This window comes from Enhydra lutris, unplaced genomic scaffold (genome assembly GCF_002288905.1).
Source record: "Enhydra lutris kenyoni isolate GAN:26980312 unplaced genomic scaffold, ASM228890v2 scaffoldscaffold49, whole genome shotgun sequence".
Lineage (NCBI taxonomy): Eukaryota > Metazoa > Chordata > Mammalia > Carnivora > Mustelidae > Enhydra > Enhydra lutris.
This window is the reverse complement of record NW_019154133.1, coordinates 8,524,901-8,550,707: the sequence shown is the minus strand read 5'-3', so window position 1 is coordinate 8,550,707 and position 25,807 is coordinate 8,524,901. Positions and strand designations below refer to the sequence as shown.

The 25,807-nt window shown below is 37.4% G+C and overlaps 1 protein-coding gene across 1 annotated transcript in view; it reads left to right on the top strand.

Moving 5' to 3' along the window:
- The first annotated feature begins 455 nt into the window (after positions 1-455).
- Positions 456-25,807, top strand: part of LOC111156824 (cysteine rich secretory protein LCCL domain containing 1) — a 46,276-nt gene continuing 20,924 nt past the window's right edge. Inside the window, exons 1-2 of the mRNA XM_022517913.1 lie at positions 456-493; positions 1,477-1,796. Of these exons, the coding sequence (XP_022373621.1) occupies positions 1,539-1,796 (258 nt within the window). The 5' untranslated portion in view covers positions 456-493; positions 1,477-1,538. The remainder of the gene's footprint in view (positions 494-1,476; positions 1,797-25,807) is intronic.

The window sequence follows — 25,807 nt, the reverse complement described above, 5'->3', positions numbered from 1 at the left end:
CAGGGTAGAGGTGGGGGTGGGCGAGGAGGGGCGCTCACGTCACGTGCGCGCGCAGGGACCGCAATAAATGCCCGGGAGCTGGGGGAACCAGCGGAAGCGCTCGGCTCCTGGCTCTTCGCAGAGCGGGAGCGCCAAGTCGCCGCCAGCCTTTACCTCCCAGCCCGGCTCCTGTCCCCGCCCCTTGCTCCTGCGGAGAGCGCTCTGGGGAGCTCTGGCGCCCACCGTGGCTTAGCCGAGCGGCTCCCTTTCGGCCCGAATTTCAGGCTCTAACTTTGGAGCCGGTCGCCTGCTGCAGATCCTAACGGAGCCGCGGAGGCCCGGGCTCGCGGCCACTCTCTATCAGCGCCCTCGTCGCTCCAGGACGCGCCGCGCCGCGCCCCGGTCCTTCCCGACCCGACTCTGTGTGTGCGGTTGCGTGCACAGGCTGGGGCGGCTGTGGGAGGCCGGACGTGGTGCTCCGCTCCGCGCTCCTACGGAACTTCACGCTGGAGAGGTAAGGGCATTTCTAAAACGCATCGCCCAGTCGTCAGGCTCCCACATTTTCCTATCTACCTTTTTCTTCTAAAACCCGTCTTTAAAAAAAGAAAAACAAACAAACAAACAAAACAAAACAAAACAAAAACCAACTCGTAGAGAGTGAGTGGACACGGAGAGTGAGGGGGCTGCTTGCAAAGCTGCAGCGATGGAGATCTGCGGGCGCTTGTGCTTCCAAGTGACTGTGGGTTTCACCTTCCCCTCCTGTCGCGCGCTTTCCGTTTGGGTTAAGTGAAGAGCGCGCCTGCGGCGTGTGGGAGGAAAGGCTGAAGTTGCTGGTGAACTATTAACTTTATCGGGTGCCGGCCACAGGTTGGACACACACTTTCCAGGAAATGATTGAATTCTTCTTGCCCTGCGCCTGGTAAGAGGAGATTCCTCCCAGACCATTCTTTGGCATTAGTTTCATGGGCCTTCTAGATGTACCCGTGGATATATGACATTTTGTGCTTTAAAACATTCACCTCAGTTTCAGCATGTTGTAGACATGTGTCTGAGTGTCTGAGAACTGGAGATGGGACACTGATATAAAATGATACCTTAAGACACAGAAACGTGGACCCCTAGATTGGTAGAAAACACTGTAGATAGATAATACCCTTTCCAGGCTGCATGCAATATATAGCCATTTAAATAAAGCCTTTCAATTCAGAAACTGATTTCAAGGTTGGACTCTTCGGGCTAATTTTTCCATTTATTTTCGCCTCATGCATGTTATCTTGATACATATAATTGTTTATTTTGTGAAAATAATGCATTGTGAAAAATCCTCTAGAGAAAAATGGATTGGAGGTAGTTATTCTGAAAAATGCATGTCCTTTCGTTGACATTATATAAACAAATCAAACTGGCACACTTCTTTTGTAACTTATTTTACTTTTCTTATTAGAAAATTAATATCTGCCTCGATTTTCACCTTAATCACACCGCATGTCGTTATAGCCAAAAGGAGAGGAAGAACCTGTCTTGGAGATTTTCCCGGGGAAATCCTGAGATCATTCATTATGAAGTGTACCGCGCAGGAGTGGCTCAGAGTAACCACAGTGCTATTCATGGCTAGAGCAATTCCAGCCATGGTAGTTCCTAATGCTACTTTATTGGAGAAACTTTTGGAAAAGTACATGGATGAGGATGGTGAGTGGTGGATGGCCAAGCAGAGAGGGAAAAGGGCCATCACAGACAATGACATGCAGAGTATCTTGGACCTTCATAATAAATTACGAAGTCAGGTGTATCCAACAGCGTCTAATATGCAGTATATGGTAAGGACATTTTTCAAATGGTATGTACAAAAAATGTTTATTAATGCTTTTGGTCTTCCTGGTTAAATTCCCTCATGCTATTATTTAATCATTACCATTTGTCCTGTATGAAATTAGAAAAAAAAAAAAAGGCAGATTTTCTTGGGGACTATCTTCATCTGCATATTCTTTTATCAGTGTTCCCTTTATTCTAAGAGCTCTTTGAATTTCAGAGTAGAATTAAATATCTTCAGATGCAATGTTCCTACTGAAAGCTCTAAATTCTACCCTTACCAGGAAGACTCCTATACTGAAAATGCTGAACAGCTCACACATTTGCTTTTAAGTGACTTAGTAGAACAATTGCTTCCTAATTCCTAACTGATGGACCTTATGAATGGTGGATCTGAAAAATCAGGGACCAATAACTTAAAGCAATTTTCTGGATTATTGATAACTTTCCAATGGGTCCTTGCTTCTTACCAATATGTAAATGACCCATTGGAAAGGGTATATTTCTGTGGTTCTTTATGGGAAGCAGTGCTTTGGCAATTACTTTTTTTTCTTGTGGGTTTATTTGTTCACTTTGACATGTGAAAACAAGCCTGGACAAATATTTTTTGAAAAATGTGGTTTATCCATATTAACGTTGTATTTATTTTTAGAGTAAAACAGCAAGTTTGGGAAACAAACTTACATTATTATTATTATTATTATTTTTAGAAAGGTGAAGAGGGGCCAACGGAGAGGGAGTGAGAGAATCTTAAGTGGGCTCCTTGCCCAGAGTGGAGCTGTACACGGGGCTCGATCTCATGACTCTGAGATTATGACCAGAGTGGAAATCAAGAGTGGGACGCTTAATTGACTGAGCCACCCAGGCAACCCACAAACTTACTTTTTAAAGGTTATTGGGATATTACTTATTAATGAATGTATTACTTTATATCTTAAATATGTAAAACATTTTCAAATATCTATTATACTAAAATTAAGAATGTACTAGCAAAAACTGGTAAGTAATCATTGGTGATAGCAATGCTTATACAGTGAAAATTGGGAATTACATTTCTCCTTTGGATACATTGTAGGGTATAATTAATTTTAATGCATTCTAGTTTTCTTCTTCATTTACATTAGTGCTGATGAGTATTCTGTAGGCAACTTACATGATATATGGAAGTTCTAAGTTCACATTACCCATTACAAAATATAGCATATTATTTTAGCTTTCATTAGGAAAAAAAAAAAAAATTTACCCTGAAGAAAGTAGGTAGCACTCAATAGAACTCATCAGAGGTTAAGAATCAGGGCCTGGCAATCAGGTGGTCTGGGTTTAAATTCCGGCACTGATACCCACTAGCTGTGTGATTTCGAGCAAATTAATTTCTTTCTACTTCTGTTCCCTCATGTCTAGCATGTGTACTCACTGCAGAGGGTTGTTGTGGGAATTGAATGAGATAACCTATAAAATTTAGCTCATCAGGTATGTTGTAAGGTCTCAGTAAATGTGACTATGACTGAGAGTTAATTTTATGTCTCCCCATAGTGTTTAAATAAAATACCTGAAGAAATCGTTAGCTCTTTTCAAAATTCTGTGCGGGCCATGACATCTGTAATGTCTCACATTTCGGCTTTTTGCATATTTTAAAGCGTTTGTCCAAAGTAAAATATTCTATGACTTCTTCATTTGTGAGCTTTAGAACAGCAAGAGCCAATTATGGAGCCTTTCCAAGTAGGCCACTTTATGCTTATTCCATGTGGATAGGCATTCCATTGCTTTATTTAAAATAAGGAAGAACTTGGGAGTTTGAACCCACAAAAAGAAACCTGAGAATATTTGTGTGTGTTTTAAGTAATATGGAAATAATGAAAGAACAGTTCTGTGATTCGTTTTCATGTCTGACTTCCAAAGAAAATAACTGCCTATTGTATGATGTCTAGTCTGGGGTGTTTATATGAGTTTCTTTTTAGTTTCACTGGTTTCATTCTATCCTTGAAATGTAGATTTAGAAACCAGCCAGGGTTTATGTTGTGTTGCCCTTAGATACTATTAGCACTGGAACTGTGTCTTGGCCATTAGTCGGCTGCAAAGAACTTCATTGCCCAGCTGTACTGGAACACATTTTCTAGAATACACATTTAAGGGGAAAGCCTAAAAGAACAATACTATTTTATGTGAAATATAGTTGACTTATGTATTACATAGTAATAGAAGTACAAGATGTTGATCAACCTTGTGAAAATGTTATTTATTCACATAATTATTTAAAAGTGTACTTATTCTGAGAAAGCAAAATTAAAATTTGGCTTCAAGAGTTATTTCCTGTAAAGTCTGCCATAACCTAGAGTGCCACCACTTTGTCTACTTGTATGCTAGATGTCACATCACATTAAAAATGTGAACAGCCAGTAACCTTATTTACGCTTGGAGTTCATGTTAGTGTACTTGTTGTACTTGGACCTATGGCAACCAAACCACATCCACATTTACTAACATCACATCCCTATCCCTACTCTTTTTTTTTTTTTTAAGATTTTATTTATTTATTTGACAGACAGAGACCACAAGTAGGCAGAGCAGCAGGCAGAGAGATTGGGAAGCAGCCTCCCTGCTGAGCAGGGAGCCCGATGTGGGGGTTTGGTCCCAGGACCCTGGGATCATGACCTGAGCTGAAGGCAGAGGCTTTAACCCACTGAGCCACCCAGGCACCCCTCTATCCCTATCTTATCCTCATTTAACTAATAGAGTTAAAAATTGACTCTGGAATGCCACATCTTCCCTTGAAGAGCTTATAGGTTGATTGAGAAGAAAGAATAGACACATTCGAAAATGTTAGAGTAAACAAGGGCATAAAATTCTCTGCTGAGGTGTGTGAATAATGCCAAGGGAGCACAGAATAATGGAATATTCCTAACAGTGAGAGTTAATCGGTGGGAAAGGTGGGGTTTATGGTGTTCCTGGAAGGTGGTCAGGATCCTGAATTGGAGGACATAGCTCACCTAGAGGAAGAGAGACAGGCAGGTGGTGTTTCCATGGAACCTTCTAGAAGAGTAGGTTAAGGAAAGCACAGACCTGGGGCAGAATCAGGAAGAGGAGAAATGAGTTATTCGTTATTGAAACCAGTGATGCTTGGAAAGGCCCCCTAGTTGGCTTTCTTTTTGAAAGCTCATAAATGAAAAAGTTCTACGAGTTTTTACTTCAGACAAGCACTTTAAAGAGAGAGGTTACCCACTTTTACTTCTGGGTAAGCTGAGAAACTAGAGCTCTAACATTACCAAAGGAAACTGTTGCTAGAAGAGGCAATGGATTTTTAAAGGAAAAAATACTAGCTTTGGCCCTTGATAACAGCAGGTTCACATTTGCCTGTGCCGCTTACTGGTATGTGACCTCTGACAGCAACCCTTCAGGGCACTGCTTTTCTCAGTGGTAAAATTGGTGTACAGAATAAAACCACAAGCCAAAAGGAGATAAGACATTTGATATTGTTGCACATATGCTCTTTTTTCAGGCCTTTCCTTCCCCCGGGATTTTCACCTTATTGTTTTGTTGTTTTATTTTTCTGGTCATTTCATCAATGTGTTCTTTTTCTAGCTCATCTTGTAAGACTTTGTTTCTTAGGTTTTTCCTTTTGGCCTTCTCCCTTGCTATAAGATATTATCTACTTCTTTGACTGTAAATACCAATCTGTGTATTGATGGTATATCGTCCATACCTAGTCTGTATCTCCATGTAACTGTCATCTCTTTGAGCTTCATTTTCATATTTCCAAATGACTACTGGGTCATCTCCATGTGATATTACTCCACAGTTATTTCAACCTTAAGATGTCTGAAAAGAAAATGAATGCCTTACCCTTTTTCCTCTACCCTTGCCTGTGATCCTACTTCTTTTCCTGGGTTCTTAGTGGATCTCATCAGCATCAGCTCAGTTTTCTGTAAGCAAAGCAAAACAAAACAAAATACCCCACAGAATAGAAAACTGGTCCCATCCCCCCAGCTCTTGCCATGCTGTCATTCTTTCTTCCCACTTTCACATAACATGCACACAAACATAAATACACAGTTACGTGCCAAATGCTGTAGATTCTGTCTCAGAAATGTCTTTTGAATTCATCTCTTCCAATTCATCCCAACCTTTTCTCGTTATCTCACCTCAAGATTGGTACCACAGCTTCTCACCCAACAGACTACACCAGTCTGTTCCTACTTTATTTTTTACTTTAGTACACCTTCCCCATTGTTACTAAATCTGTCTTTTTCTTCAAACAAATCTGTGGTGGTTACTCAGCTGTTCAAAACTTCTGTTAACTTCTGGATGCTCTCAAGTTGAAGCCCACTTTGATTAATGTATAATTAAGGAGACACATCTTGTCAATTCTGCCTATGGCCCTCAACTCCGTTGTGTATATCCCGATCTGTGTTCACATCGAACTGTTTTCACTGTTCTTAAAGGTGGTTGTGCTTCCTCGTGTCTCTTTGCTCATCAGTTTTGTCTCTGCCCCGAATGTCTGTGCTTCCTGTCTCCTCCACATAATCTCTTATTCAAGACTAAGCTCAAATGTTGTCTTTCTGCAGAATTTTCTCTGGTGCACCCATCCCTCTGTCCTACTACTTCTGTGTTCCTAAAGTATTTTATTCAAACCTATTGAAAGTATAACAGTTTTGTTGCAATTAAATAGTTACGTATCTGTTTTCCCTTCCAAGACTTTAAATTTCTGGAAGGGTAAACATCCTACCTTATTAATGTTTATAACCCTGTGCCTGATGCATAAAAGTGCTCAGTAAATATTCGTTGATTGAATATTGTTGGTGGTGCAACAAATCTGTTGAATGAAAGGATGGGTGGAAAATAGAGGAGATTATATATGAGATAAATGTGAGGACAGGACAGGTAAGAAAGAGGAGTTAAAATAATAAAAGTTCTGGAAGGTAGGATATCAGTAGCACTGGAGATACTGACATAGAAATTGGAAATGTTAGAGATGAAGGAATGAATGTTTCAAATAATTCAATATTTAAAATATTGGTAGTACATCAAAAATTATCCTGTAATATGGAGCTACTGAGATAATAATAAATATATTCAAATGGTCTGGATTTCAAATACTAAAATGAGTTAATGGATATTTACCTCTTGCTACAAATTTTTAACATAGAGCCTCTAAAACACTATAGAGTGACTGATCCCAAGTGGTTCACTATGACGCAAAGTGTACCTAAGTCTAGAATGCGCTTTAGCAGCCAGACTACTTTACCTAAAAAAAGAACACATGGGCCAATTATATAAGCCATTTTCTGGTATTACAGCTACTCCCATGTCTTTTAAGGAACTGTTGACAGTCTGCTGGGAAGGTTGATAGCTGTGCCTGCTTGTTCTCACCTCACATATAGGCAAAACTATGGGCAGAACCTTGGCATAGCACTTTTCCAAATGTAGAACAAAATACATCTGGATACCTCTGCTTTTGGTAGGAAACTGAAGGCCCTGAGCCAAACAACTAGTGGTACTTTTGGTCCATGGTGCATGTTGTAATAACTTGGTTCCAGTTTGTCACTTAGATTTTTTTTAAGGCCACATTTAACATGGGAAGTCAAGGTGTTATTGGTCTTGTTTTTTCCTGTACTTCAGTATAGCAGATAATCCTAGAAACGACATGAGACAACCTAGTTTGCTAAACAGGGTGAAGCTAGTCTGGGTTCTGCCCTATTTCTGTCTAGCCTAAATCCAGACCTGAAAGAGTGATCTTTGTCTTATGAGTTGCTCTGTTTACTCTCATTAATCTATATTTTCTGACATTATTTGCCACTTTTTACATATATCCAGAATAAATGCAGGTGATGAAATGATGACATCATAACTCATTTACCCAAAGCTCCATGTTTACACATTTTTTATCTTGTTAAAAGTGGCAGGAATTCACATCAACTAAGGTTTTGTTACAAGTCTCGATTCCAAAAGCAGTTGTTTTCCTTGTGTATGTTGGTGCCTACTTGGTAATTTTCAAAAATTAAACGTTTGCGTCTTTTATTGATATACAATATAATATTCATTTACTTAAAGGCACACGAAATATTTCTTGATTCAAAGAATATTATCATTATTTAAGTTATTAAGGCTTTTTATTCTGTATTTAAAATAGCTTCTTTAATTTTCCTAAAGCATTTTATCTTAATAGTATTGTTTAGATATAATGAAGTTACATATGGTTCTCGGTATCTTGGTCAACAAAATTAAAAAAATTTCAAAACCGTAATTTAAATAAATGGTTATTGTTTTTTAAAGACAATGGAACTTACAATTAATGTATTTTTTTCAGAAGTTGCATTGTAAATCGCAATATCCATAGGAAGAAAGCGACAGAACAGTCCAGTTTTATATAATCTAGTTATTACCCTGGAGTTTGGGGAGATTAAAGATATCTCCTTAAATGTAAACAGCAAACCTAGGGTCTTAGAAAGGAAAGAGGAGAGAAGTAGTTTAAGGAGGAGAACAGAACACTCAAAGCCAGAAAATGCCACAAGATTTTGAAGTTGCTATTGTTATTTGCTCCTTCATTCAGCGGGTATTAGAGGTTTACTACATGGTAGGTACCACTAGGACCCAGAATTAAACACAACGAACATTCTTTGTCTGGAATAGGTGTGAAGATCCTGAATCACCATACTCAGCAAAGGGCCCTTATACAGAGGGAGGGTGGGAAGTAAGGTAGAAAATGAGATCAGAAATTTAACTGAGAAGGACAGATTTAGATCATTGTAGAAACTCACTTTTAGGGCCGCCTGGGTGGCTCAGTCAGTTAAGCGCCTTCAGCTCAGGTCATGATCTCTGGGTCCTGGGATCGATCCCCACATCAGGCTCCCTGCTCTATGGGGAGCCTGCTTCTCCCCCTCTCCCTGCCTGCTTCTCCCACTGTTTGTGCTTTCTCTCCTTCTGTCAAATAAATAAAGAAAATCTTGAAAAAAAAAAAAAAGAAACTCACTTTCAGTCTGATTGGTAAGAAACCATTTGAACTGTGTGAATGGAGGAATAGTATGATTTTGTACTTACACAGAATCACCTGGGTTTGTTGAGAACAGAAGTTAGGTGGTACGAGGTGGGGCAAAAGTGTGAGCAGGGAGGCAGAGCTATTGCAATAATCCATCTAACACTGATGACTGGTAGCCATGAAGGTGGTGAATACACACTAAAACCCCTTTGTGATTGTAACATCAATTTTGAAAATTTCAAGGAAGCTTATTGCAAGACTAATGAACTTGCTTCAGTGAACCAGGCAGCCAGTAGGCTGGGAGTTTCTGCATTTGATGCAGGATGAAATCAATTCCTGGTTGCAGTTTTTTGAAAATGGATGGTGTTTCTATTCTAGTTTAATACCAATGGTGAAGATTCTGTGTCTTTCAACTTGTAGTGACTTCCTAAATGGTTACAGAGATCCCAGAAGTCACCCAGTTACTTGACACACACTTTTTTTTTTTTTTTTACTTTTTTAAAAAAGCATATAACGTTATTATTTGTTTCAGGAGTAAAGGTCTGTGAATCATCAGTCCTACACAATTCACAGCACTCATCACAGCACATACCCTCCCCAGTGTCCATCCCTCAGCCGCCCTATCCCTCCCCCACCTCCCCTCTAGCAACCCTCAGTTTGTTTTGTGAGATTAAGAGTCTCTTATGGTTTGTCTCCCTCTCTGGTTTCATCTTGTTTCATTTTTCCCTCCCTTCCCCTATGATCCTCTTTCTTGTTTCTCAAATTCCTCATAACTTGATACCCATTTGCCAACCAAATTCCAAGAAATTAGAGGAGGTGGAATCAACCTCTACCTCCTCACTTCCCAGAATAAGGATGCCTCCTGTTTCCCCATAAGGTTTTCTCTCTTCCAAAAGCCAGTCCACTCTCTCACTCCCTCCATTAACAACAGAAGATGAGACCTTTGGCATGAGAAGCAGAACAGAATAGTGGCCTAGTTCTTGCCCAGTAACCACCAGTTTCTTTATCATGAGGTATATCATTAGGATTTTATTTTATTTTAGAGTTAACAGATTTTGGATATGGTGTATGGCTGTGTATTTTTTGCCTGAGGAACTAGAAGTATTGGAGTTGTGGTATTTTTAAGATAAGGAAGAATGTAGATAGATCAACTCTTGGTAGAGAAAGCTGAGGCTCAATTTTGGACACATTAAACTTAAGATTTAGCTAAATATCCAAGTGAATTTGTATGCAATTAGACAAGTGTGGTATAGTCTAATCTGGAACATCAAATTAGCATTTATCAGCATTTATGGTATTTAAAGGCATGAAGAGAGAGAAGATCATTGAGGAAGTGAGTATAGATAGAGATGTTTGAGAAGTGAGCCCTTAACACACTTTATGGTGTAGAGATAGAGAGGTGGGGAGAAACAGCAAAGAAAATTGAAAATTAGGGGGAAAAAAACAATAACAACAGCAAAAAACCTAGGAGCATGATGTTCTAGAAGCTAAATGAACAGAGGCAGAAATGGTGGTCAGCTATGTTAGATGTCGCTTATAAATAGATTAAGTAAAATGAAGAGTCTTGAATTTAACAATATGGAGGCCGCATTGAAGAACTGACCGTTTAGGTGAAGTCGTAGTAGTCCAAGGTTAGATGGGCGGAATGGGATGAAAAAAATAAGCATGCATGTTCATTCACTCATTCATCAAATATATGTGTTTCATTTTCTATGGGCCAGGTGGTATCTGCATTAACTCTTTTCTTCTAACCAAAAATTTTCAACATGGTTTTAGAAGACGTAACTCAATTAGGGAACATATCCCACATTTGTAATAACAGTCAAGAGGAAAATGCAATTATTGAGTAATTATTGAGTATTTTTTTACCTTTACTGAATGCCTTCATTAAAAACAAAATCATTTATAATGATTTATAATCATAATTGAATGATATTTAGTTCAAGAACATCCTTTGCTATTGTTTAGCTGTGTCCTCTTACAGTCTTTTTAGTTTATTCAACCAAATAATTATATATGATTTAAAATTTAAATTCTCATATTTTTAACGATTTTTGCTAATTCAATTAAAGCCAAATATTTGTAAAACTGACCTATATGTTTTATATATTGTTAAGTACTATATATACATATATATATATAGAATATCTAGTTCATTGGAAGAAAAAGTACAAATTCAAGGGGTAATGAATTGTCTAGTTCAAGTATTACAGTATGTCTAAGTAACGTTTTCCTTATTTTCCTATATATCTGTTGCCTTCAGAATTTTAGGAAGTTACAGAAAACCTTTCATATTGATTAAACCAATTTGTTATTGATGAACTTGTGTTTGAGAAAGCATTTAATTCAACAAGTCCTGATAGAGCATTTTGTGTTGGGCAATGTTCTTAATGCTGGAGAGTACATCATTGTATAAAAAGTTTAACAAATTAATGAAAGTAAGGAGAATGAGATGATAAAGAAGAATAGAGTTGGAGCTAATCTTGTTGAGTAGTTAAGGAAGGCTTTTCAGAGTTGGTGGCTCTTGACCTGAGAACTAAGTTGTAAGAAGGAATCAGCTAAACAAAAATACAAAGATCTGGGCAGAAGGAATACTGGACACAAAGTCTCCAAGTCAGAAACAAAGTGGGGATTTTCAGGGGTCACAAAGAAGGCTAGTGTGACTGAACTTTATTCAGTAATGAGGGAGGTGTTAGAAAATGAGGTAGACTTAGAAGCATGGGCCAGAAGCCCTTTTGGGTTATAGGTGAAGAGAAATTCGGATTTTATCCTGAGTGAAGTGGAACTCCAGTGGAAAATTTCTTGCAAGGGATTGACCTGGTCGATTTCCATTTCAAAAATTCTTCTTCTTTTTTTTTTAAAGATTTTATTTATTTGACAGAGAGAGATCACAAGTAGGTAGGCAGAGAGAGAGGGAGAAGCAGACTCCCCGCTGAGCAGGGAGCCCGATGTGGGGCTCGATCCCAGGACCCTGAGATCATGACCTGAGCTGAAAGCAGGTGCTTAACCCACTGAGCCACCCAGGCGCCCCTCAAAAATTATTCTGACTACATTATGGAGAGTGGTCTGAAGGAGAGTTAAGGCTGAAAACAGAGAGATAGTTGGGAAGCCATTGCTATATTCTGGGTCTGAGAGGATGGTGACTGGGACCAGGATGATAGTGGTAAAGATGGAGAAGAGTGGGTGGCTCAAGGTATGATTTGATGGCATTGCTGATGGTTTGGTTAATATCTTTAATGTGAAGCATGAAGGATAAAGAGAAATCTGGGATGTTTATAGGTTTTGCTTAAGCACATTGGTGGAGAGCTGAAACATTTTCTAAGAGGCAGACAGGAATGGGTGAGAATGAAATCAGAAATTTCTTTTTGGCCCAGCTTCTTTATGATGCCAAAATGTCATCTTCCCTTGGGGTTTAATGGTCATTGGGGAGGTGGAACTAGAGATAAGAATGTGGAAATTATGTAGATGTTATTAGGAAGCATCTTAACTGACCAAACAAAATCATCCAACGAGAAGATTTTTATGGACAAGAGTTGAAGGCCTTGTATTGAGGCTTGGGGTCCCGCAATATGTAGGGGTTGAACAGAGAGGAGTAACTAACAAAGAAAGTTGAGAAAAAGTGGTCAGCAAGATTGGAGGAAAAAACAGGACAGACTGGTATCTCAGAAGCCAGAAGGAAGTTCAACAAGGGACAACTCAGCATTTCAATATTGCTGAGAGGCTGAGTAAAATGAAGAATAAAAGCCAACAATGGTTTTGTTAACATGGACATTGTTGATGACCTTGATAAGATTAATTTCAATGGTGGGGGTCTGACTGGAAATCTTATTGAAGTGGAAGAAGAGAATGGGAGGAGAGGTAGTAGAGAAGGAGAAGTTACCTCAAGTAACTCTTTAAGATGATGTTTCTATGAGGGAAATTGGAGAAAGGAAACTAGCTATTGCTAAAGGGGAATATGGGCTTTTTTCCATTTTTATTTTCAGAGTATATTTGTAGGTTGATAAAAAAGTTGAGAAAGCACTTGGCAATGGGAGGGAGAAAATACAGCTACAATGTCACTTCATTTATTGTAATAGGAAACACTGAGGCTGTAGGTACAGAAGCAGACGGTTTGGTGTATTCAATGAAGAAAAGAGAAGAGAATTTTCATGTGGATGCTTCCATTTTTTTCCCCAGTGAAATTATAAAGCAAAGCCATCAACAGAGATTGAGAGGGCAGGAATGAAGGGTGTGAGGAAAAGACATTATGAGCTGGTAATTTCAGACATACTGGCATATAGATCCATGTAGAATCAAATGTATGGGAGGTTTTGAGATGTTTTTGGCTCATTTGGTTCATAATGCTTTAAGTTTAAATATCCAATAGATATAAAGGAGGTTTATTATATAGTATGTCAAGGTGTTTCCAAAAAACATGGAGATTTAAAGTGTTGATTCCTGCTCTGACTTGCCATAGGTCACATCACTCTTTAACAGCCACTTTGTGTGATGTCACCTGCTTGACCTGTGAAGACATTTGACTAGGCAGCTTCTGGAGATGAGACAGACATGATTAAAGGCATGTTAGTGGGGTTTGAATTTTAAAGTATTCAGCTACTGTGTAATACCGATGAAGTACAGATACAGACCAAAAGTATGATTGGGGTTCATATTGCCAACTGAATGCTAAATACAGATAATTGTATGGGAATTCCAAAAATTAAATTATGGGACCGATCCAAATATGTTACTTGGAATAGTGGGTTACTAAAACTTACCGAAGATAAGAACCTGTAACGATGATCTGGTGAACCTTACTTTTTTTCTTTTAAGTAGTTCACAGAATCAATAAGGTGTGGTTAAGTCAACTAACCTCCAGTTTATAGCAGCATATTTTCTATATTAGCAGCTTATCAACCTCAAAAGCAAAATATGAATATGGACATAATCTATTTAGTAGGCTATGCTGCTTTATATTTTAAGTTTTTAATCAAAGAACATTTGGAGATCAGTCATCAGGAAATGAAGGATAGCAAGTGTTTTTCATTAGAAAAGACATTAGGTATGATTTGGGGAATAGGGTGCTGTAGTCCAGCACTGCTCCAACTTGTAAGTGCATCTGAATGCCCCGGGTATCTTGTTAAAATACAGATTTTGACTCAGTAAGTCTACATGGGCTTCAATATTCTGCAAGCTCCCAAGTGTTGTGGGAGTGTTATCTGGGAACCCCAGTTTGAGTAGACCCTAGGCCCCATGAAGGATGTGAAACACTGACTCTGGAATTTAGATTCTTTCTTTTTCCCCTCCTAAACTATGACATTCACCTTCTTCCTTTTTATAAGGTAACAGCTGCAACTACTAATGCAAGACAACAGAAACTCCTTTTCACTCTTTTTAGAAGTACTTAGAAACCAAAAAGATGAAGGCATTTGAACAGTAAGACCCCCAAATATCTCATGTTTATATCAGTCTAATTGGAGGAGAAATGGAAAATGAAATCTTAAAATTAGCTAATGGCACAGTTCTGCAGGATAGTGACAAGAGAGGTGTAGTCCATGATAGGATAAACAATAAAGGGCATATGAGTGAGGACGGAGGAAGTGGAATTTCAAATTGGGCCAGTATGGAGGGGCAACTAGGTAAAAGGATAATGAGCTATTAGATAAGACCCAGAAATGAGCACAAGAGTTCCCATTCATAGGCTTTCCCATGTATGTTGTTGTACCTGACAATATAAAGCTAATCCTGCAAAGGAGGCAATCCCATAAAGGTGCTGAGAGTAAAACATACAACTCTATTTTATATTTTCTCAAGACATGGTAGGTCCATATCTGAAATGCTGAATGATTGACCATATGTGGTGAGATCAGATGTTGTCCAGAGTAGGGAAGCCAAAGCCCTAGACATATTGAGGGGCCATGACTCTAGACTGAGATGGAATAAAGGCATCAGAACTTTTGTCTAGAAAGAGAGAGTAGAGAGGTCTGTTCACCAAGAGATCAGTGAACACAGAAAACTAAACAAATGAAAAGCATCACTCTTCCACAGGAATATCTATGCCGTGGTTCCACGTACCTTGGGTTTTTTGATGCTGTACAGATCTTGCCAAGACTGATGAACTTTGCACATGTTAGAATGCCTTATGCCCTCCGTGTTTTCTCTCTAATGAATTTCTTCTCTTCTTAAGAATCTGTATCTAAACCCTTCCATACAGAGTTAGGTGCACCCGCCACACACTTCCCTAGCTCCCATAGCATTTCATATCTGCCTCTGCCCCAGGTATTTGCATCTTGTCTCTTTCCATTCCTTTATGGGAAGGGCCTGTGCTTTAGTATTTTTTGCATTTCCCAGCTGAGTGGCTGATAGATACTCTGTGCTCAATTCATGCTAGTTAGAGTGGAAAAAAATGGGATGAATAAATAAAAAATGAAGAGATGATTAGGTTTCAACAACAGTTTTAAAATGGGTAGGATGCAAAAGGATTTGGTTAATTCTGTTCTGACAAGAAAATGCTCTTAAAAATTATAAAAACATTGTTTGTAATGAAGTATTGTATTTATGTTTTACTTTATTTTATAATTTTAAGTGCAGTTGCATTTTGGTTAGGTAAAATCATTTTAAAAAAAATCATTCTTAAATAAGCATAATAGGTGACTAAATTGGCATTGGATTTCAGTGACTTTGAGAGTTCCATTGGTTTATGGACAACTCTGTCTCATGAAGTGAGGATGGCTATACCCCTCAGCAAGTAGGGATACTCTTTCAGGAGATACAGGGATCAGAGTGCAAAGACTTTTGCAAAAGAGCAAAAGAGATGTTTTTGACATGTAAATCACAATATGGTATTAAGTACAAATTAATATATTGTAAAGTGTACATAAACCTGAAAGAATTTCAGAATAAAGCAGTAATCAGGAAAGGCTTCTTAGAAGAGGTATGTTTTGAAATAGTATTTGGAAGAAGTTCTAGTCATTGTATGGTGGGGAGTCTAGAAGAGAGCATTTGGATAATGAGAACCTTCTTAGTAAAGGGGTTATATGAGAATATGTGAATAGTTGATTTGAAGGCAAGGACATGGCAGCCATGATGTGTACAAATTGAGGGTTGCAGAAGAGGGGGATGGGTGGAGGGATGTGTAACTGGGTGATGGGCATTAAGGAAGGCACATGATGTGATGAGCACTGGGTGTTTTGTGCAATTGATGAATCATTGAACACTACATCAGAAACTAATGATGTACTATATGTTGGCTAATTTAATTAGAAAAAAAAAAAAAAAAGAAATGATCCAGGCCTCTTAAATGGAGATATTTGGGGATGTATTTTTTTCTACATATAATGAAAAGAACCTTGTTCAAGTGCAAATCAGACAGACTGGAGCAGCATAACCCTATTCATCATTCTATTCATATCCAAAAAAGAAAAAAATAAAAAGAAACATTTCCTTTGGCATAATCTGGCAGTATTCATTTGATTTTTGTAACTGAACTTATTACAATGGATTTCTAAACATGAGGTTTATGAATACTTTTAAAATTATTCCTGTATTTGTGTATGTCATATATATATATATATATATATATATATGTATTATACTTAAGCTTTGGAGGTAGTTGGGAGCTTCAGTGGAAATAGTATCTTAGAAATTTAATAGGAAAAAGGTCTTTAGGTTTGGAAGTTTATTGTTAATAGACTCAAAGCAAAGCTAGGAATAACTTACTCTAAACTTTGTATAGTTAATATTGTGTTAAATCTGAATTGTAGGGCATTATTTACTTTTCCATTGGGACTTTAGATGGCAACAATTGACTATCTCGTGTTTCAATCATTCAAAATCTTGGATTTGAATTTCTTCCTTAGTCACATGAATATCAGCAGTGTTCCATTACAAGGCTATGCAAATCACAGCAGATTAAGCAGATTCTTTTTTTTTTTTTTAAGATTTTATTTATTTATTTGACAGACAGAGGTCACAAGTAGGCAGAGAGGCAGGCAGAGAGAGAGAGGAGGAAGCAGGCTCCCTGCTGAGCAGAGAGCCTGATGCGCGGCTCCATCCCAGGACCCTGGGATCATGACCTGAACCTAAGGCAGAGGCTTTAGCCCACTGAGCCATCCAGGCGCCCTGATTAAGCAGATTCTTAAAGGAACATGGAAATAAGAGAACATTTATTAAGAGCTAATAGGTATCAGGTAATATGTTAGGCAGTTTGCTAATATAAATTCTGTGAGCTATTTTTATTCTCAAATATTATTTTTTAGCAGGAAACAAATGCTTCAATAACAAGAGTTCACCAGGAAAAAAAAAAAAAAAGGTGGTCTACATGCAGAGTTGGACAGGGCTGAAGTGAGTCATAAAGGATGGAGTGTACCCGGGCTTGAATGGTGAAGGCACAGTCTGGTGAGAATTATTGCCTGGAAGTAGGGCTGTGTGATAGGGCACTGTCATTACCACAGTGAGGCAGAGGATTCAAAGGGGATGAATAGAGTTGGTGCTACAGACTTAAATTCACCTCACACCCTCGGATTTCCTGTTTGTGTCTCCCATTAGCAAAAATCCAGGGCCCAAGAGAGCCTGAAGTAAATTAGCATGTAGGATTGCGCCTTTTGAGACATAGATACTACCACAACCGAGAATGGCTTTGTGGAAACAAATGAAGAATATTAAATATGGTATTCTTTCTCAGATTTTCAGATAAGGACTTTTGAAAACCGTATTTCTTAAAATCATCATCTTAGTCATTGTTTAATTATTGAAGAAGAAAAAGCTAAAGACATTCTAAAGGACACCTAAAAACCTGATTGCTGTCATTATTAAACTAGCTCTAGTTTCCTTAACAGCTAAGGAAGATGGGAAACCATGTTTACGTTGCTCCTGTTGACTGCTGAGAAGCAAAACAATTTATCATTGTTGCAATAGGACTTTTTTTTTTTTTTTTTAAGATTTTATTTATTTAGGGACGCCTGGGTGGCTCAGTTGGTTGGACGACTGCCTCCCGCTCAGGTCATGATCTCGGAGTCCCGGGATCGAGTCCCGCATCGGGCTCCCAGCTCCATGGGGAGTCTGCTTCTCCCTCTGACCTTCTCCTCGCTCATGCTCTCTCTCACTGTCTCTCTCTCAAATAAATAAATAAAATCTTAAAAAAAATTTTATTTATTTATTCGACAGAGAGATAACACAAGTAAGCAGAGCAGCAGGCAGAGGGAGAGGGGGAAGCAGGCTCCCTGCTCAAGCAGGCTCCCTGCTGAGCAGGGAACCCGCTGCAGGGCTGGATCCCAGGACCCAGGGATCATGACCTGAGGTGAAGGCAGACGCTTAACCGACTGAGCCACCCAGGCACCCCGCAATAGGACCTCTTAGTGAAAAGTTAATGCAGAATTCTCACTATAAGAACAATGAGCAACTTACTATAGCAGTTTCATTAAAACTATGTAAACATAACCATTTAAATGTTTCTGGTGTTAGCGTTTGGTTTAAATTGAAGTTACAGTGCTAAATTATAAGTTTTGGTTTCTATGTGTCCATCAACTTTTTCTTTTACTAATTTGTCTAAGAAGAAGTTGTTCATTTGTTAACCGCATGTCTTTCTTTCTGAAAACTAGAAAAGCATCCCTAAGTACAATAAATAAAAGCAATTAATATTTCATTTACTTTCGAGGTGCCTGGGTGGCTCAGTCAGTTAAGGGTGTGCCTTTGGCTCATATCATGATCCCAGGGTTCTGAGATTCAGTCCCACATCAGGCTCCCTGCTCAGCAGGGAGTCTGCTTCTCCCTCTACCCCTTCCCCCTACCCATGAACTCTCTCTTTCATATTCTCTCTTTCTCAAATAAATAAATAAATAAAATCTTAAAATAAGAAATATTTACTTTCCAAACGCAAGTTGTATTGAAATAATTGAAATATAAAATATAAAGTAATGCATAAGTAGATACTGTAGAGTGATTTATTATGAGAGTTTATCTTTCCTATCATATATTTTTCTAGGGTTGACTATCTAAACTTTATGAACTATAGATAAATTAAAACACGGGTGTTAACACTTATAAATTGGCCTAATGCTATAAATGGAGACTTAAATAACTAACTAATAGATGGTACTTTTTTTAAAAAAATAGATTTTATTTATTTTAGAGAGAGAAAGTGAAAGATGGAGGAGAAACAGACTCCCTGCTAAGCAGGGAGTCTGACATGGGGCTTGATCCCGGGACCCTGGGATCATGACCTGAACCAAAGGCAGATGCTTCACCAACTGAGCCACCCAAGCACCCCTGATTGATGGTACTTTTCAAGTTACTAAAGGATTTCCTTAAATACTGAAGTCTCCTCAAACATCTAGAACATAGTCTTCAAGATTATTAACTACTCCTAATAAAAGTAAGGAAGGCATCATCACCTTGGATTAATCACTAAGTTAATACAAAGGTATCCCATTTCCAAAAATAATCCAAGTTCAGCTTTTTAGAGTCTTACCTTCTGTTTAGCATAGGTACATTATGAATACCTGTCAGTTTGAGTTTGCATCATACGTGTATGTTTGAGGCAGAAAACTTGGGTCCTGTGTCAGGCTGCTTAACTGACTGAATCATCCATGTTCCCCCAGAATCTGCGTTTTAAAAAAGATCTGGTGATTTACAAACTCTTTAAATTTTTTTTTTGAAGATTTTTATTTATTTATTTATTTCATAGACAGAGATCAAAGTAGACAGAGAGGAAGGCAGAGAGAGAGAGGAGGAAGCAGGCTCCCCACTGAGCAGAGAGCTGGACGCAGGGCTCGATCCCAGGATCCTGAGACGATGACCTGAGCTGAAGGCAGAGGCTTTAACCCACTGAGCCACCCAGGCACCCCACAAACTCTTTAAAATTTCAGAAAGTCTGCTGTTGAGGGTCCCTGTTGAATAGGGGTGGGATATAAGTGAGCTAGTTAAGTTATGACCAGACTTGGAAGGTCGTTGGCAGTGAGATGAGATGAATCAGGAGACATTTCTATGTAAGGATGGTCTTGAATTAGTGGCTCTGATGTCTCACAAGGAAAATCTTCCCCACATCATGCATTCAACATTATCTATTGAATATTGAAACTGTGGGTTTATTGAAATCATCTTGTGTGTTTATCCACACATTAAATTTCCATTTCAAAAATATTTCAGTTTTAAGGAAATGAAGAGACAATTCCCTAAATTGCAGGTTGCTACTTTTTTAAGGTTTTAAGGCCTTGTTTTAAAGTGTTTTAAGTAGAATACTTCCCCATCTGTCTCATATCTCTGTAACTTCCAGGATACTCTCAGAAGTGCATTGCCCAGAGCTAATGCTACTTTCTCAGTACCTGGCCTCTGTGCATAGTAACACAGGTGTTCCCTTTGAAATCTGAGCCTTGTACATTTTCCCTGTCATTACAAAGTCTTTTCAGGACAGGTGAAGCACTGTAGTTAAACACCTGAGGTAATTTCTAAGTTGTAAGGAATGTGTTACTGCAGATTTCCATAGTGCTTTTTATACCAGATGACTTTATCACAAAAAACATCGTACGTTCTTTCAGCATTGATTGACTTGCTTATTATTTATTTCAATGATGTCAGTTTCTTCATTGTAATCCTGAATAATACTACCAACAGGGAGCAGAGAAGGTGGCTTAAAAAATTTATGATGAAGCATTATATTTGGAATTTAAATCTGAAATATCATGAACTGTCAAATGTGTGACTTGCATAGAATAACAGATTCTGTTTTGCAGGTCAGCTTATTGCTATGAGAGGATCATGTTGACAACTTATCCTGTCAGACTTTAGGATTGCACGTTCTGATTCAAATAGGACACAGCAGTGATTTGGGGAAGGATTTAGTTTTGACACATGATGGATAATTTATAAACCTGTCTTTCCAGAAGTGAAGGCATAGCAAGAATTATCTTTTATACATGGTGTTTAGAAAGACATAATTCTTTATGTCTTTGGTTTTCTTCAACAACTTCTACATTCATGAGCTGGCTAAAAATCCTTGTTCCTTTTAGCTGTGCAGAAAAGTTACATGTATGTTACATGTACATTAAATTGTAGAATTCCATAAAACTATATCAGTTTTACAAAAATGTGCTACCTGGCTGAAAATTCCCTTTCCTTTGGGCGGTGCAGAAAAATTATATGTAGAAATCTATGTCTTATTTCAAATGTTTTATCATTGTGTTTTTGGGACTAAGCTGAAGGGAGCCTGGTTTTAACTTCTTACGGAGAATATACCCTTATCATATTCAATTAAGTTTCAGTTTATCTGTTTTGGACAATATTAAAACTTCCTTTAATAGAGATGATTTGGAAATAATTGAGCTCTTCTCTATACTCATAATTGGAAGATCTGAAACCTTTTTGATTTTGCATTCTTGTAAGTCACAGTACAGCTTTAATTCTTTTTTTAATTTAAGTGTGTTGGTATACAATGTTATATTAGTTTCAGGTGCACAACAGCCATTTGACAATTCTATATGTTAGGCAGTGCTTAGGATATAAGTATAGTTACCCTCTTTTACTACGTAATGTTATTATGGTTTTATTAAGTGCATTCTCTATGCTGTACTTTTCATCTCTGTAATTTATTTATAACTGGAAGTTTGTATCTTAATCCTTTCAGCTATTTGCCCATCCCTCTGCCCCACCTTCTTTCCCGCTGGCAACTACTAGTTTGTTCTCTGCCTTTCAGTCTGTTTCTGTTTGTTTAGATTCCACATATACATGAAATCTTATGGTATTTTTCTTTATTTGGGTTATTTCACTTAGCATAATCATCCATGTTATTGCAAATGAAAATATCTCATTCTTTTTTATGGATGAGTAATATTGCATTGTAGCATTGAAACATATCTTCTTTATTCATTTATTGATAGACATTTGGATTGTTTCCATATCTTGAATATTATAAATAATGCTGCAGTGAACATAGGGGTAGATATATCTCTTTGCATTCATGCTTTTGTTTTCTTTGGCTAAATACTCAGTAGTGGAATTACTGGATTATATGGTATTTCTGTTTTTATTTTTTTGAGGAAACTCATTATTGTTTTTCACAGTGGTTGCACCAATTTATATTCCCACCGACAGTGCAGGAGGTTTCCTCCTTTTCCACGTCCTCTCCAACATTTGCTATTTCTTTTCTTTTCTTTTCTTTTTTTTTTGTGCTAACCATTCTGATTGGTGTGAGTGATATCTCATTGTTGTTTCAATATGCATTCCCTAATGATGAGTGATGTTGAACATTTTTTCATGTTTCTGCTGCCATCTGTATGTCTTCTTTGGAAAAAGGCGTATTCAAGTCCTCTGCCCATCTTTTAATCACAAAACAGCTTTTGTTTCTTAGTTAGAAATGCCCTTAATTGTCATCAGAAAGATTATTTTACAGTTCCTAAGTTCTTGCAGGATTCTATAAATAATACGGAACATTATATAAGAGAGTGTAAGTGCAAAATAATAGGCTTTTAAAGCTGAAAGAAATTGAAGAGACTTATTCTATCTTCCTATTGTTACAGATAAGGAAACAGAAACCAAACTTGACATCATCAAGAGACAAATCTGGAAGTTCATAATTTAAATAAGAAAGAAAACTCTTCCAGAGTGTATCATGTATTTTAATTACCCATTGAAGTACTTTGAGCAAATGCAAGCTTATTTTTAGTCTGTCTATGTAAGAAAATGAGAGGAAAATTTATGACTAATGACCTTATTTACATATGTCCAAAAGCACTAGGGAAAGGGTGTTTTCATTCCCATTGAAAGTTATCATGCTGGGCACCTGGGTGGCTCAGTTAAGTCTGTTTCTGCCTTTGCCTCTGCCTTTGGCTTGGGTCATGATCTCAGGGTCCTGGGATCAAGTTCCACATTGGGCTCTCTGCTCAGCAGGGAGCCTGCTTCCTTCTCTCTCTCTCTCTCTCTGCCTGCCTCTCTGCCTACTTGTGATCTCTCTCTATGTCAAATAAATAAATAAAACCTTTAAAAAAAAAGAAAATTATCATGCTATTATTATTTCTGACTGCCATTGACTGCTCATGACTGAGGTAGGTTTGGAGATATAAGGATGGTATTTCAGGTTAGGTATGGAGATATATATATGTCTCAAAACAAGAATGTTTGTGAAATTCCTTTTGTCAAAATTTATTGCAAATGCTAAGATAATTTTTAAAAATAATTTCATCATGCTATTTCTAGTTTTTAATGGTAGGAAGTAGACCAGAGCTCTAGTCTAGACTGGACTTTCAACATAATTGCCTTTTCAGACTACTGTGTTTTCATAATATTGTTACTTTGCCAGAAAGCAATACAGATTTTAAAAAGTCCATATTAAATCGCAAATTGTATCATGGACTGATATTTATCATTTGATTAGGTTACCTAACAGTGTGATAGTCAAAGACCAATTTTGTCTTTTTGCATTCATCTTGGAAATCCATTAAAACTGTATCAATTTTGCAAAAAAGTATAATGAGTTAGTACATTATTCCTATATATTGAGATATTCTTTCCACTTGTTAGGTAATTACAGCATTAATTATATCTTCTAGTTGTTCTGGAAAAAGTTTATCTTCTCTATTTAAAGACATTTTTCTCAGCATGTCTTTGAAAAGACCTATTGTAGTTTTATCCACTTAGGTAGACTTGTAAAATGTTAGAAAGTCTTAGAAACCTATTTCTTCCTACCTAGAGTGATATTTAATAATTACAAAATTTTGTGAGTTTCTAGTCAATAGTATCCTTGTACATCTGAAGGTGTCAGACCATTTAAAGTCTGGTCAATTTAAAATGTCTTTACACATACTTTCTTTATTGGTGAATCTGACTCTATAAAACTACTTTACTTTAGTGTCACCGAGGGTGTTCTCTTTGGTAGACTCTATCACGATACATTTCCCAGGACATGAATTTTCAAATTTTAATACTAGAAAAAGTTGTAAATTTACTGTGGTCAAGAAGATATATTTGAGAATACTTAATCATTCTTAAGAGACAAAACTATTCTCAGTATCAAAGAGAAAGGAAAAGTAATATTACTAATGACAACTTTGGCGTAATGTACAGTGATAGAAGTTACTCATAACCTACCGATATTAACTCTAGTAAAAACTACATTCTTGAATGATTTCCAGCTGTAATCACTTAAATCACTTATTATTAGAGCAGGATTGCAGCTATTCTGGTAGGAATATGAATTATATATGTTCACTCATGTTTCACAGAGGATAACAGTCAATGAAATTTTCTGTACATGTCTAGATGTCCATTTTCTACCAGTATAATATTTTAGTACTGAAACTACTTTGTATTTCTAGGCTTACTTTTGAAAGTCCTTTGTTAACATTTAGGATTTCTCACACAGTCACACACATACACATAAAGCCTCCCTGTTGAACTGGCTTTAAAAATAATGTTGGAGACAAAGAATTTAGTAGTATTCTAAATCTTTCTTTTAGTAATAAAACTTCATTGAACAATTCACTGTCATATAAGAAGGAATAGTTTACAGGTAAAATTGGAAAATAGAGTAGTTTTCTTTCTACACACCTCAAGTACCCATTTTATAAAGAAATGGTAATTTTAAGTGTGGTTTGGCTTTAAATTCGTGCTGGGTGAATAGTTCAGAGAGGGGAAAAAATGTTCATCAGAGCATCTTGATTTTATTTACAAACTTGAACTTAAATAGAATGTGTAGAGACTAACTTAAATTTAAGTGGGATGGTATGAATTATTGGTGGTCTTAAAACATGTAATATAATGTTGTGGCATTAAAAATATACGTTCCATGCTATTTTCACAGTATTTCTTCTAGAACAGCTATATTGTCATTAAGTTTTTTTTAAAGTTCTCTTGATTTGTATTATTATTATTTTTTAAAGATTTTATTTATTGGGGCGCCTGGGTGGCTCAGTGGGTTAAAGCCTCTGCCTTCGCGATCTCTGTCTGTCAAATAAATAAATAAACAAAATCTTAAAAAAAAAGATTTATTTATTTGACAGACAGAGATTGCAAGTAGGCAGAGAGGCAAGCAGAGAGAGAGGGAGGGAAACACGCTCCCTGCTGAGCGGAGAGCCCGATGCGAGGCTCGATCCCAGGACCCTGCAATCACGACCTGAGCCGAAGGCAGAGGCTTTAACCCACTGAGCCACCCAGGCGCCCCTTGATTTGTATTATTGAACTTTACCTAAACACCTATGCTTGATTACATCCTCTAAATAGATAATTTCTTTAAAAATTATCACTAATTAATATTTATTAAATATTAATAGTAAATTTTAGTTGCATGCTCCTCTGCTTCAGTTCTTATATTAAAATAATGTGTCCTTATTTTAGCATTACTGTAGTTCATTTGATATGGTTCCCCCCTTATTTTTAGTGCATTACCTAGAAAACTTGCCATGCCATAAAAAAACAGCTTATCCACAGTACATACTCAATAATTGAATTTTTTAGCCATTGAAGGGACCTGAGTTATCTTCTGTTTCTCATTTTGCAAATAAGAAAACTTAGCCTAAAGCATTTGAATGATATGTTTTAAATTATTTTATTTCAATTTCTATACAACAGATATGTAAGCAGCCTTTTGCAATATAACATATTTGTGAATTTGTGAATTTGGAACTGATTGTTTATCCTCTTTAAAAAGCATCCATCTTCGGGGCACCTGGGTGGCTCAGTGGGTTAAAGCCTCTGTCTTCAGCTCAGGTCATGATCTTAGGGTCCTGGGATCGAGCCCTGCAATGGGCTCCCTGCTCAGTGGGGAGCCTGCTTCCCCCTCTCTCTCTGCCTGCCTCTCTGCCTACTTGTGATCTCTCTCTGTCAAATAAATAAATAAAATCTTAAATAAAAAAGCATCCATCTTCAATTTCATCAGAAAAACTAACATTTGAGATTGTAGACTCATGTATAAAACAAGAGTAGACTGGCCTTGAATAAGGGTACTATTGTCTCTTTTTAAGGGCTTAGTTGGGTGGTTCATACTTGGATCTCTCACATGTTTGTTTGCAGTGACCTGGACTTGCAAACTGACAGCTTCATACCTGGGCTAGGAAAACCAAACAACTGAAATTCCTCTCA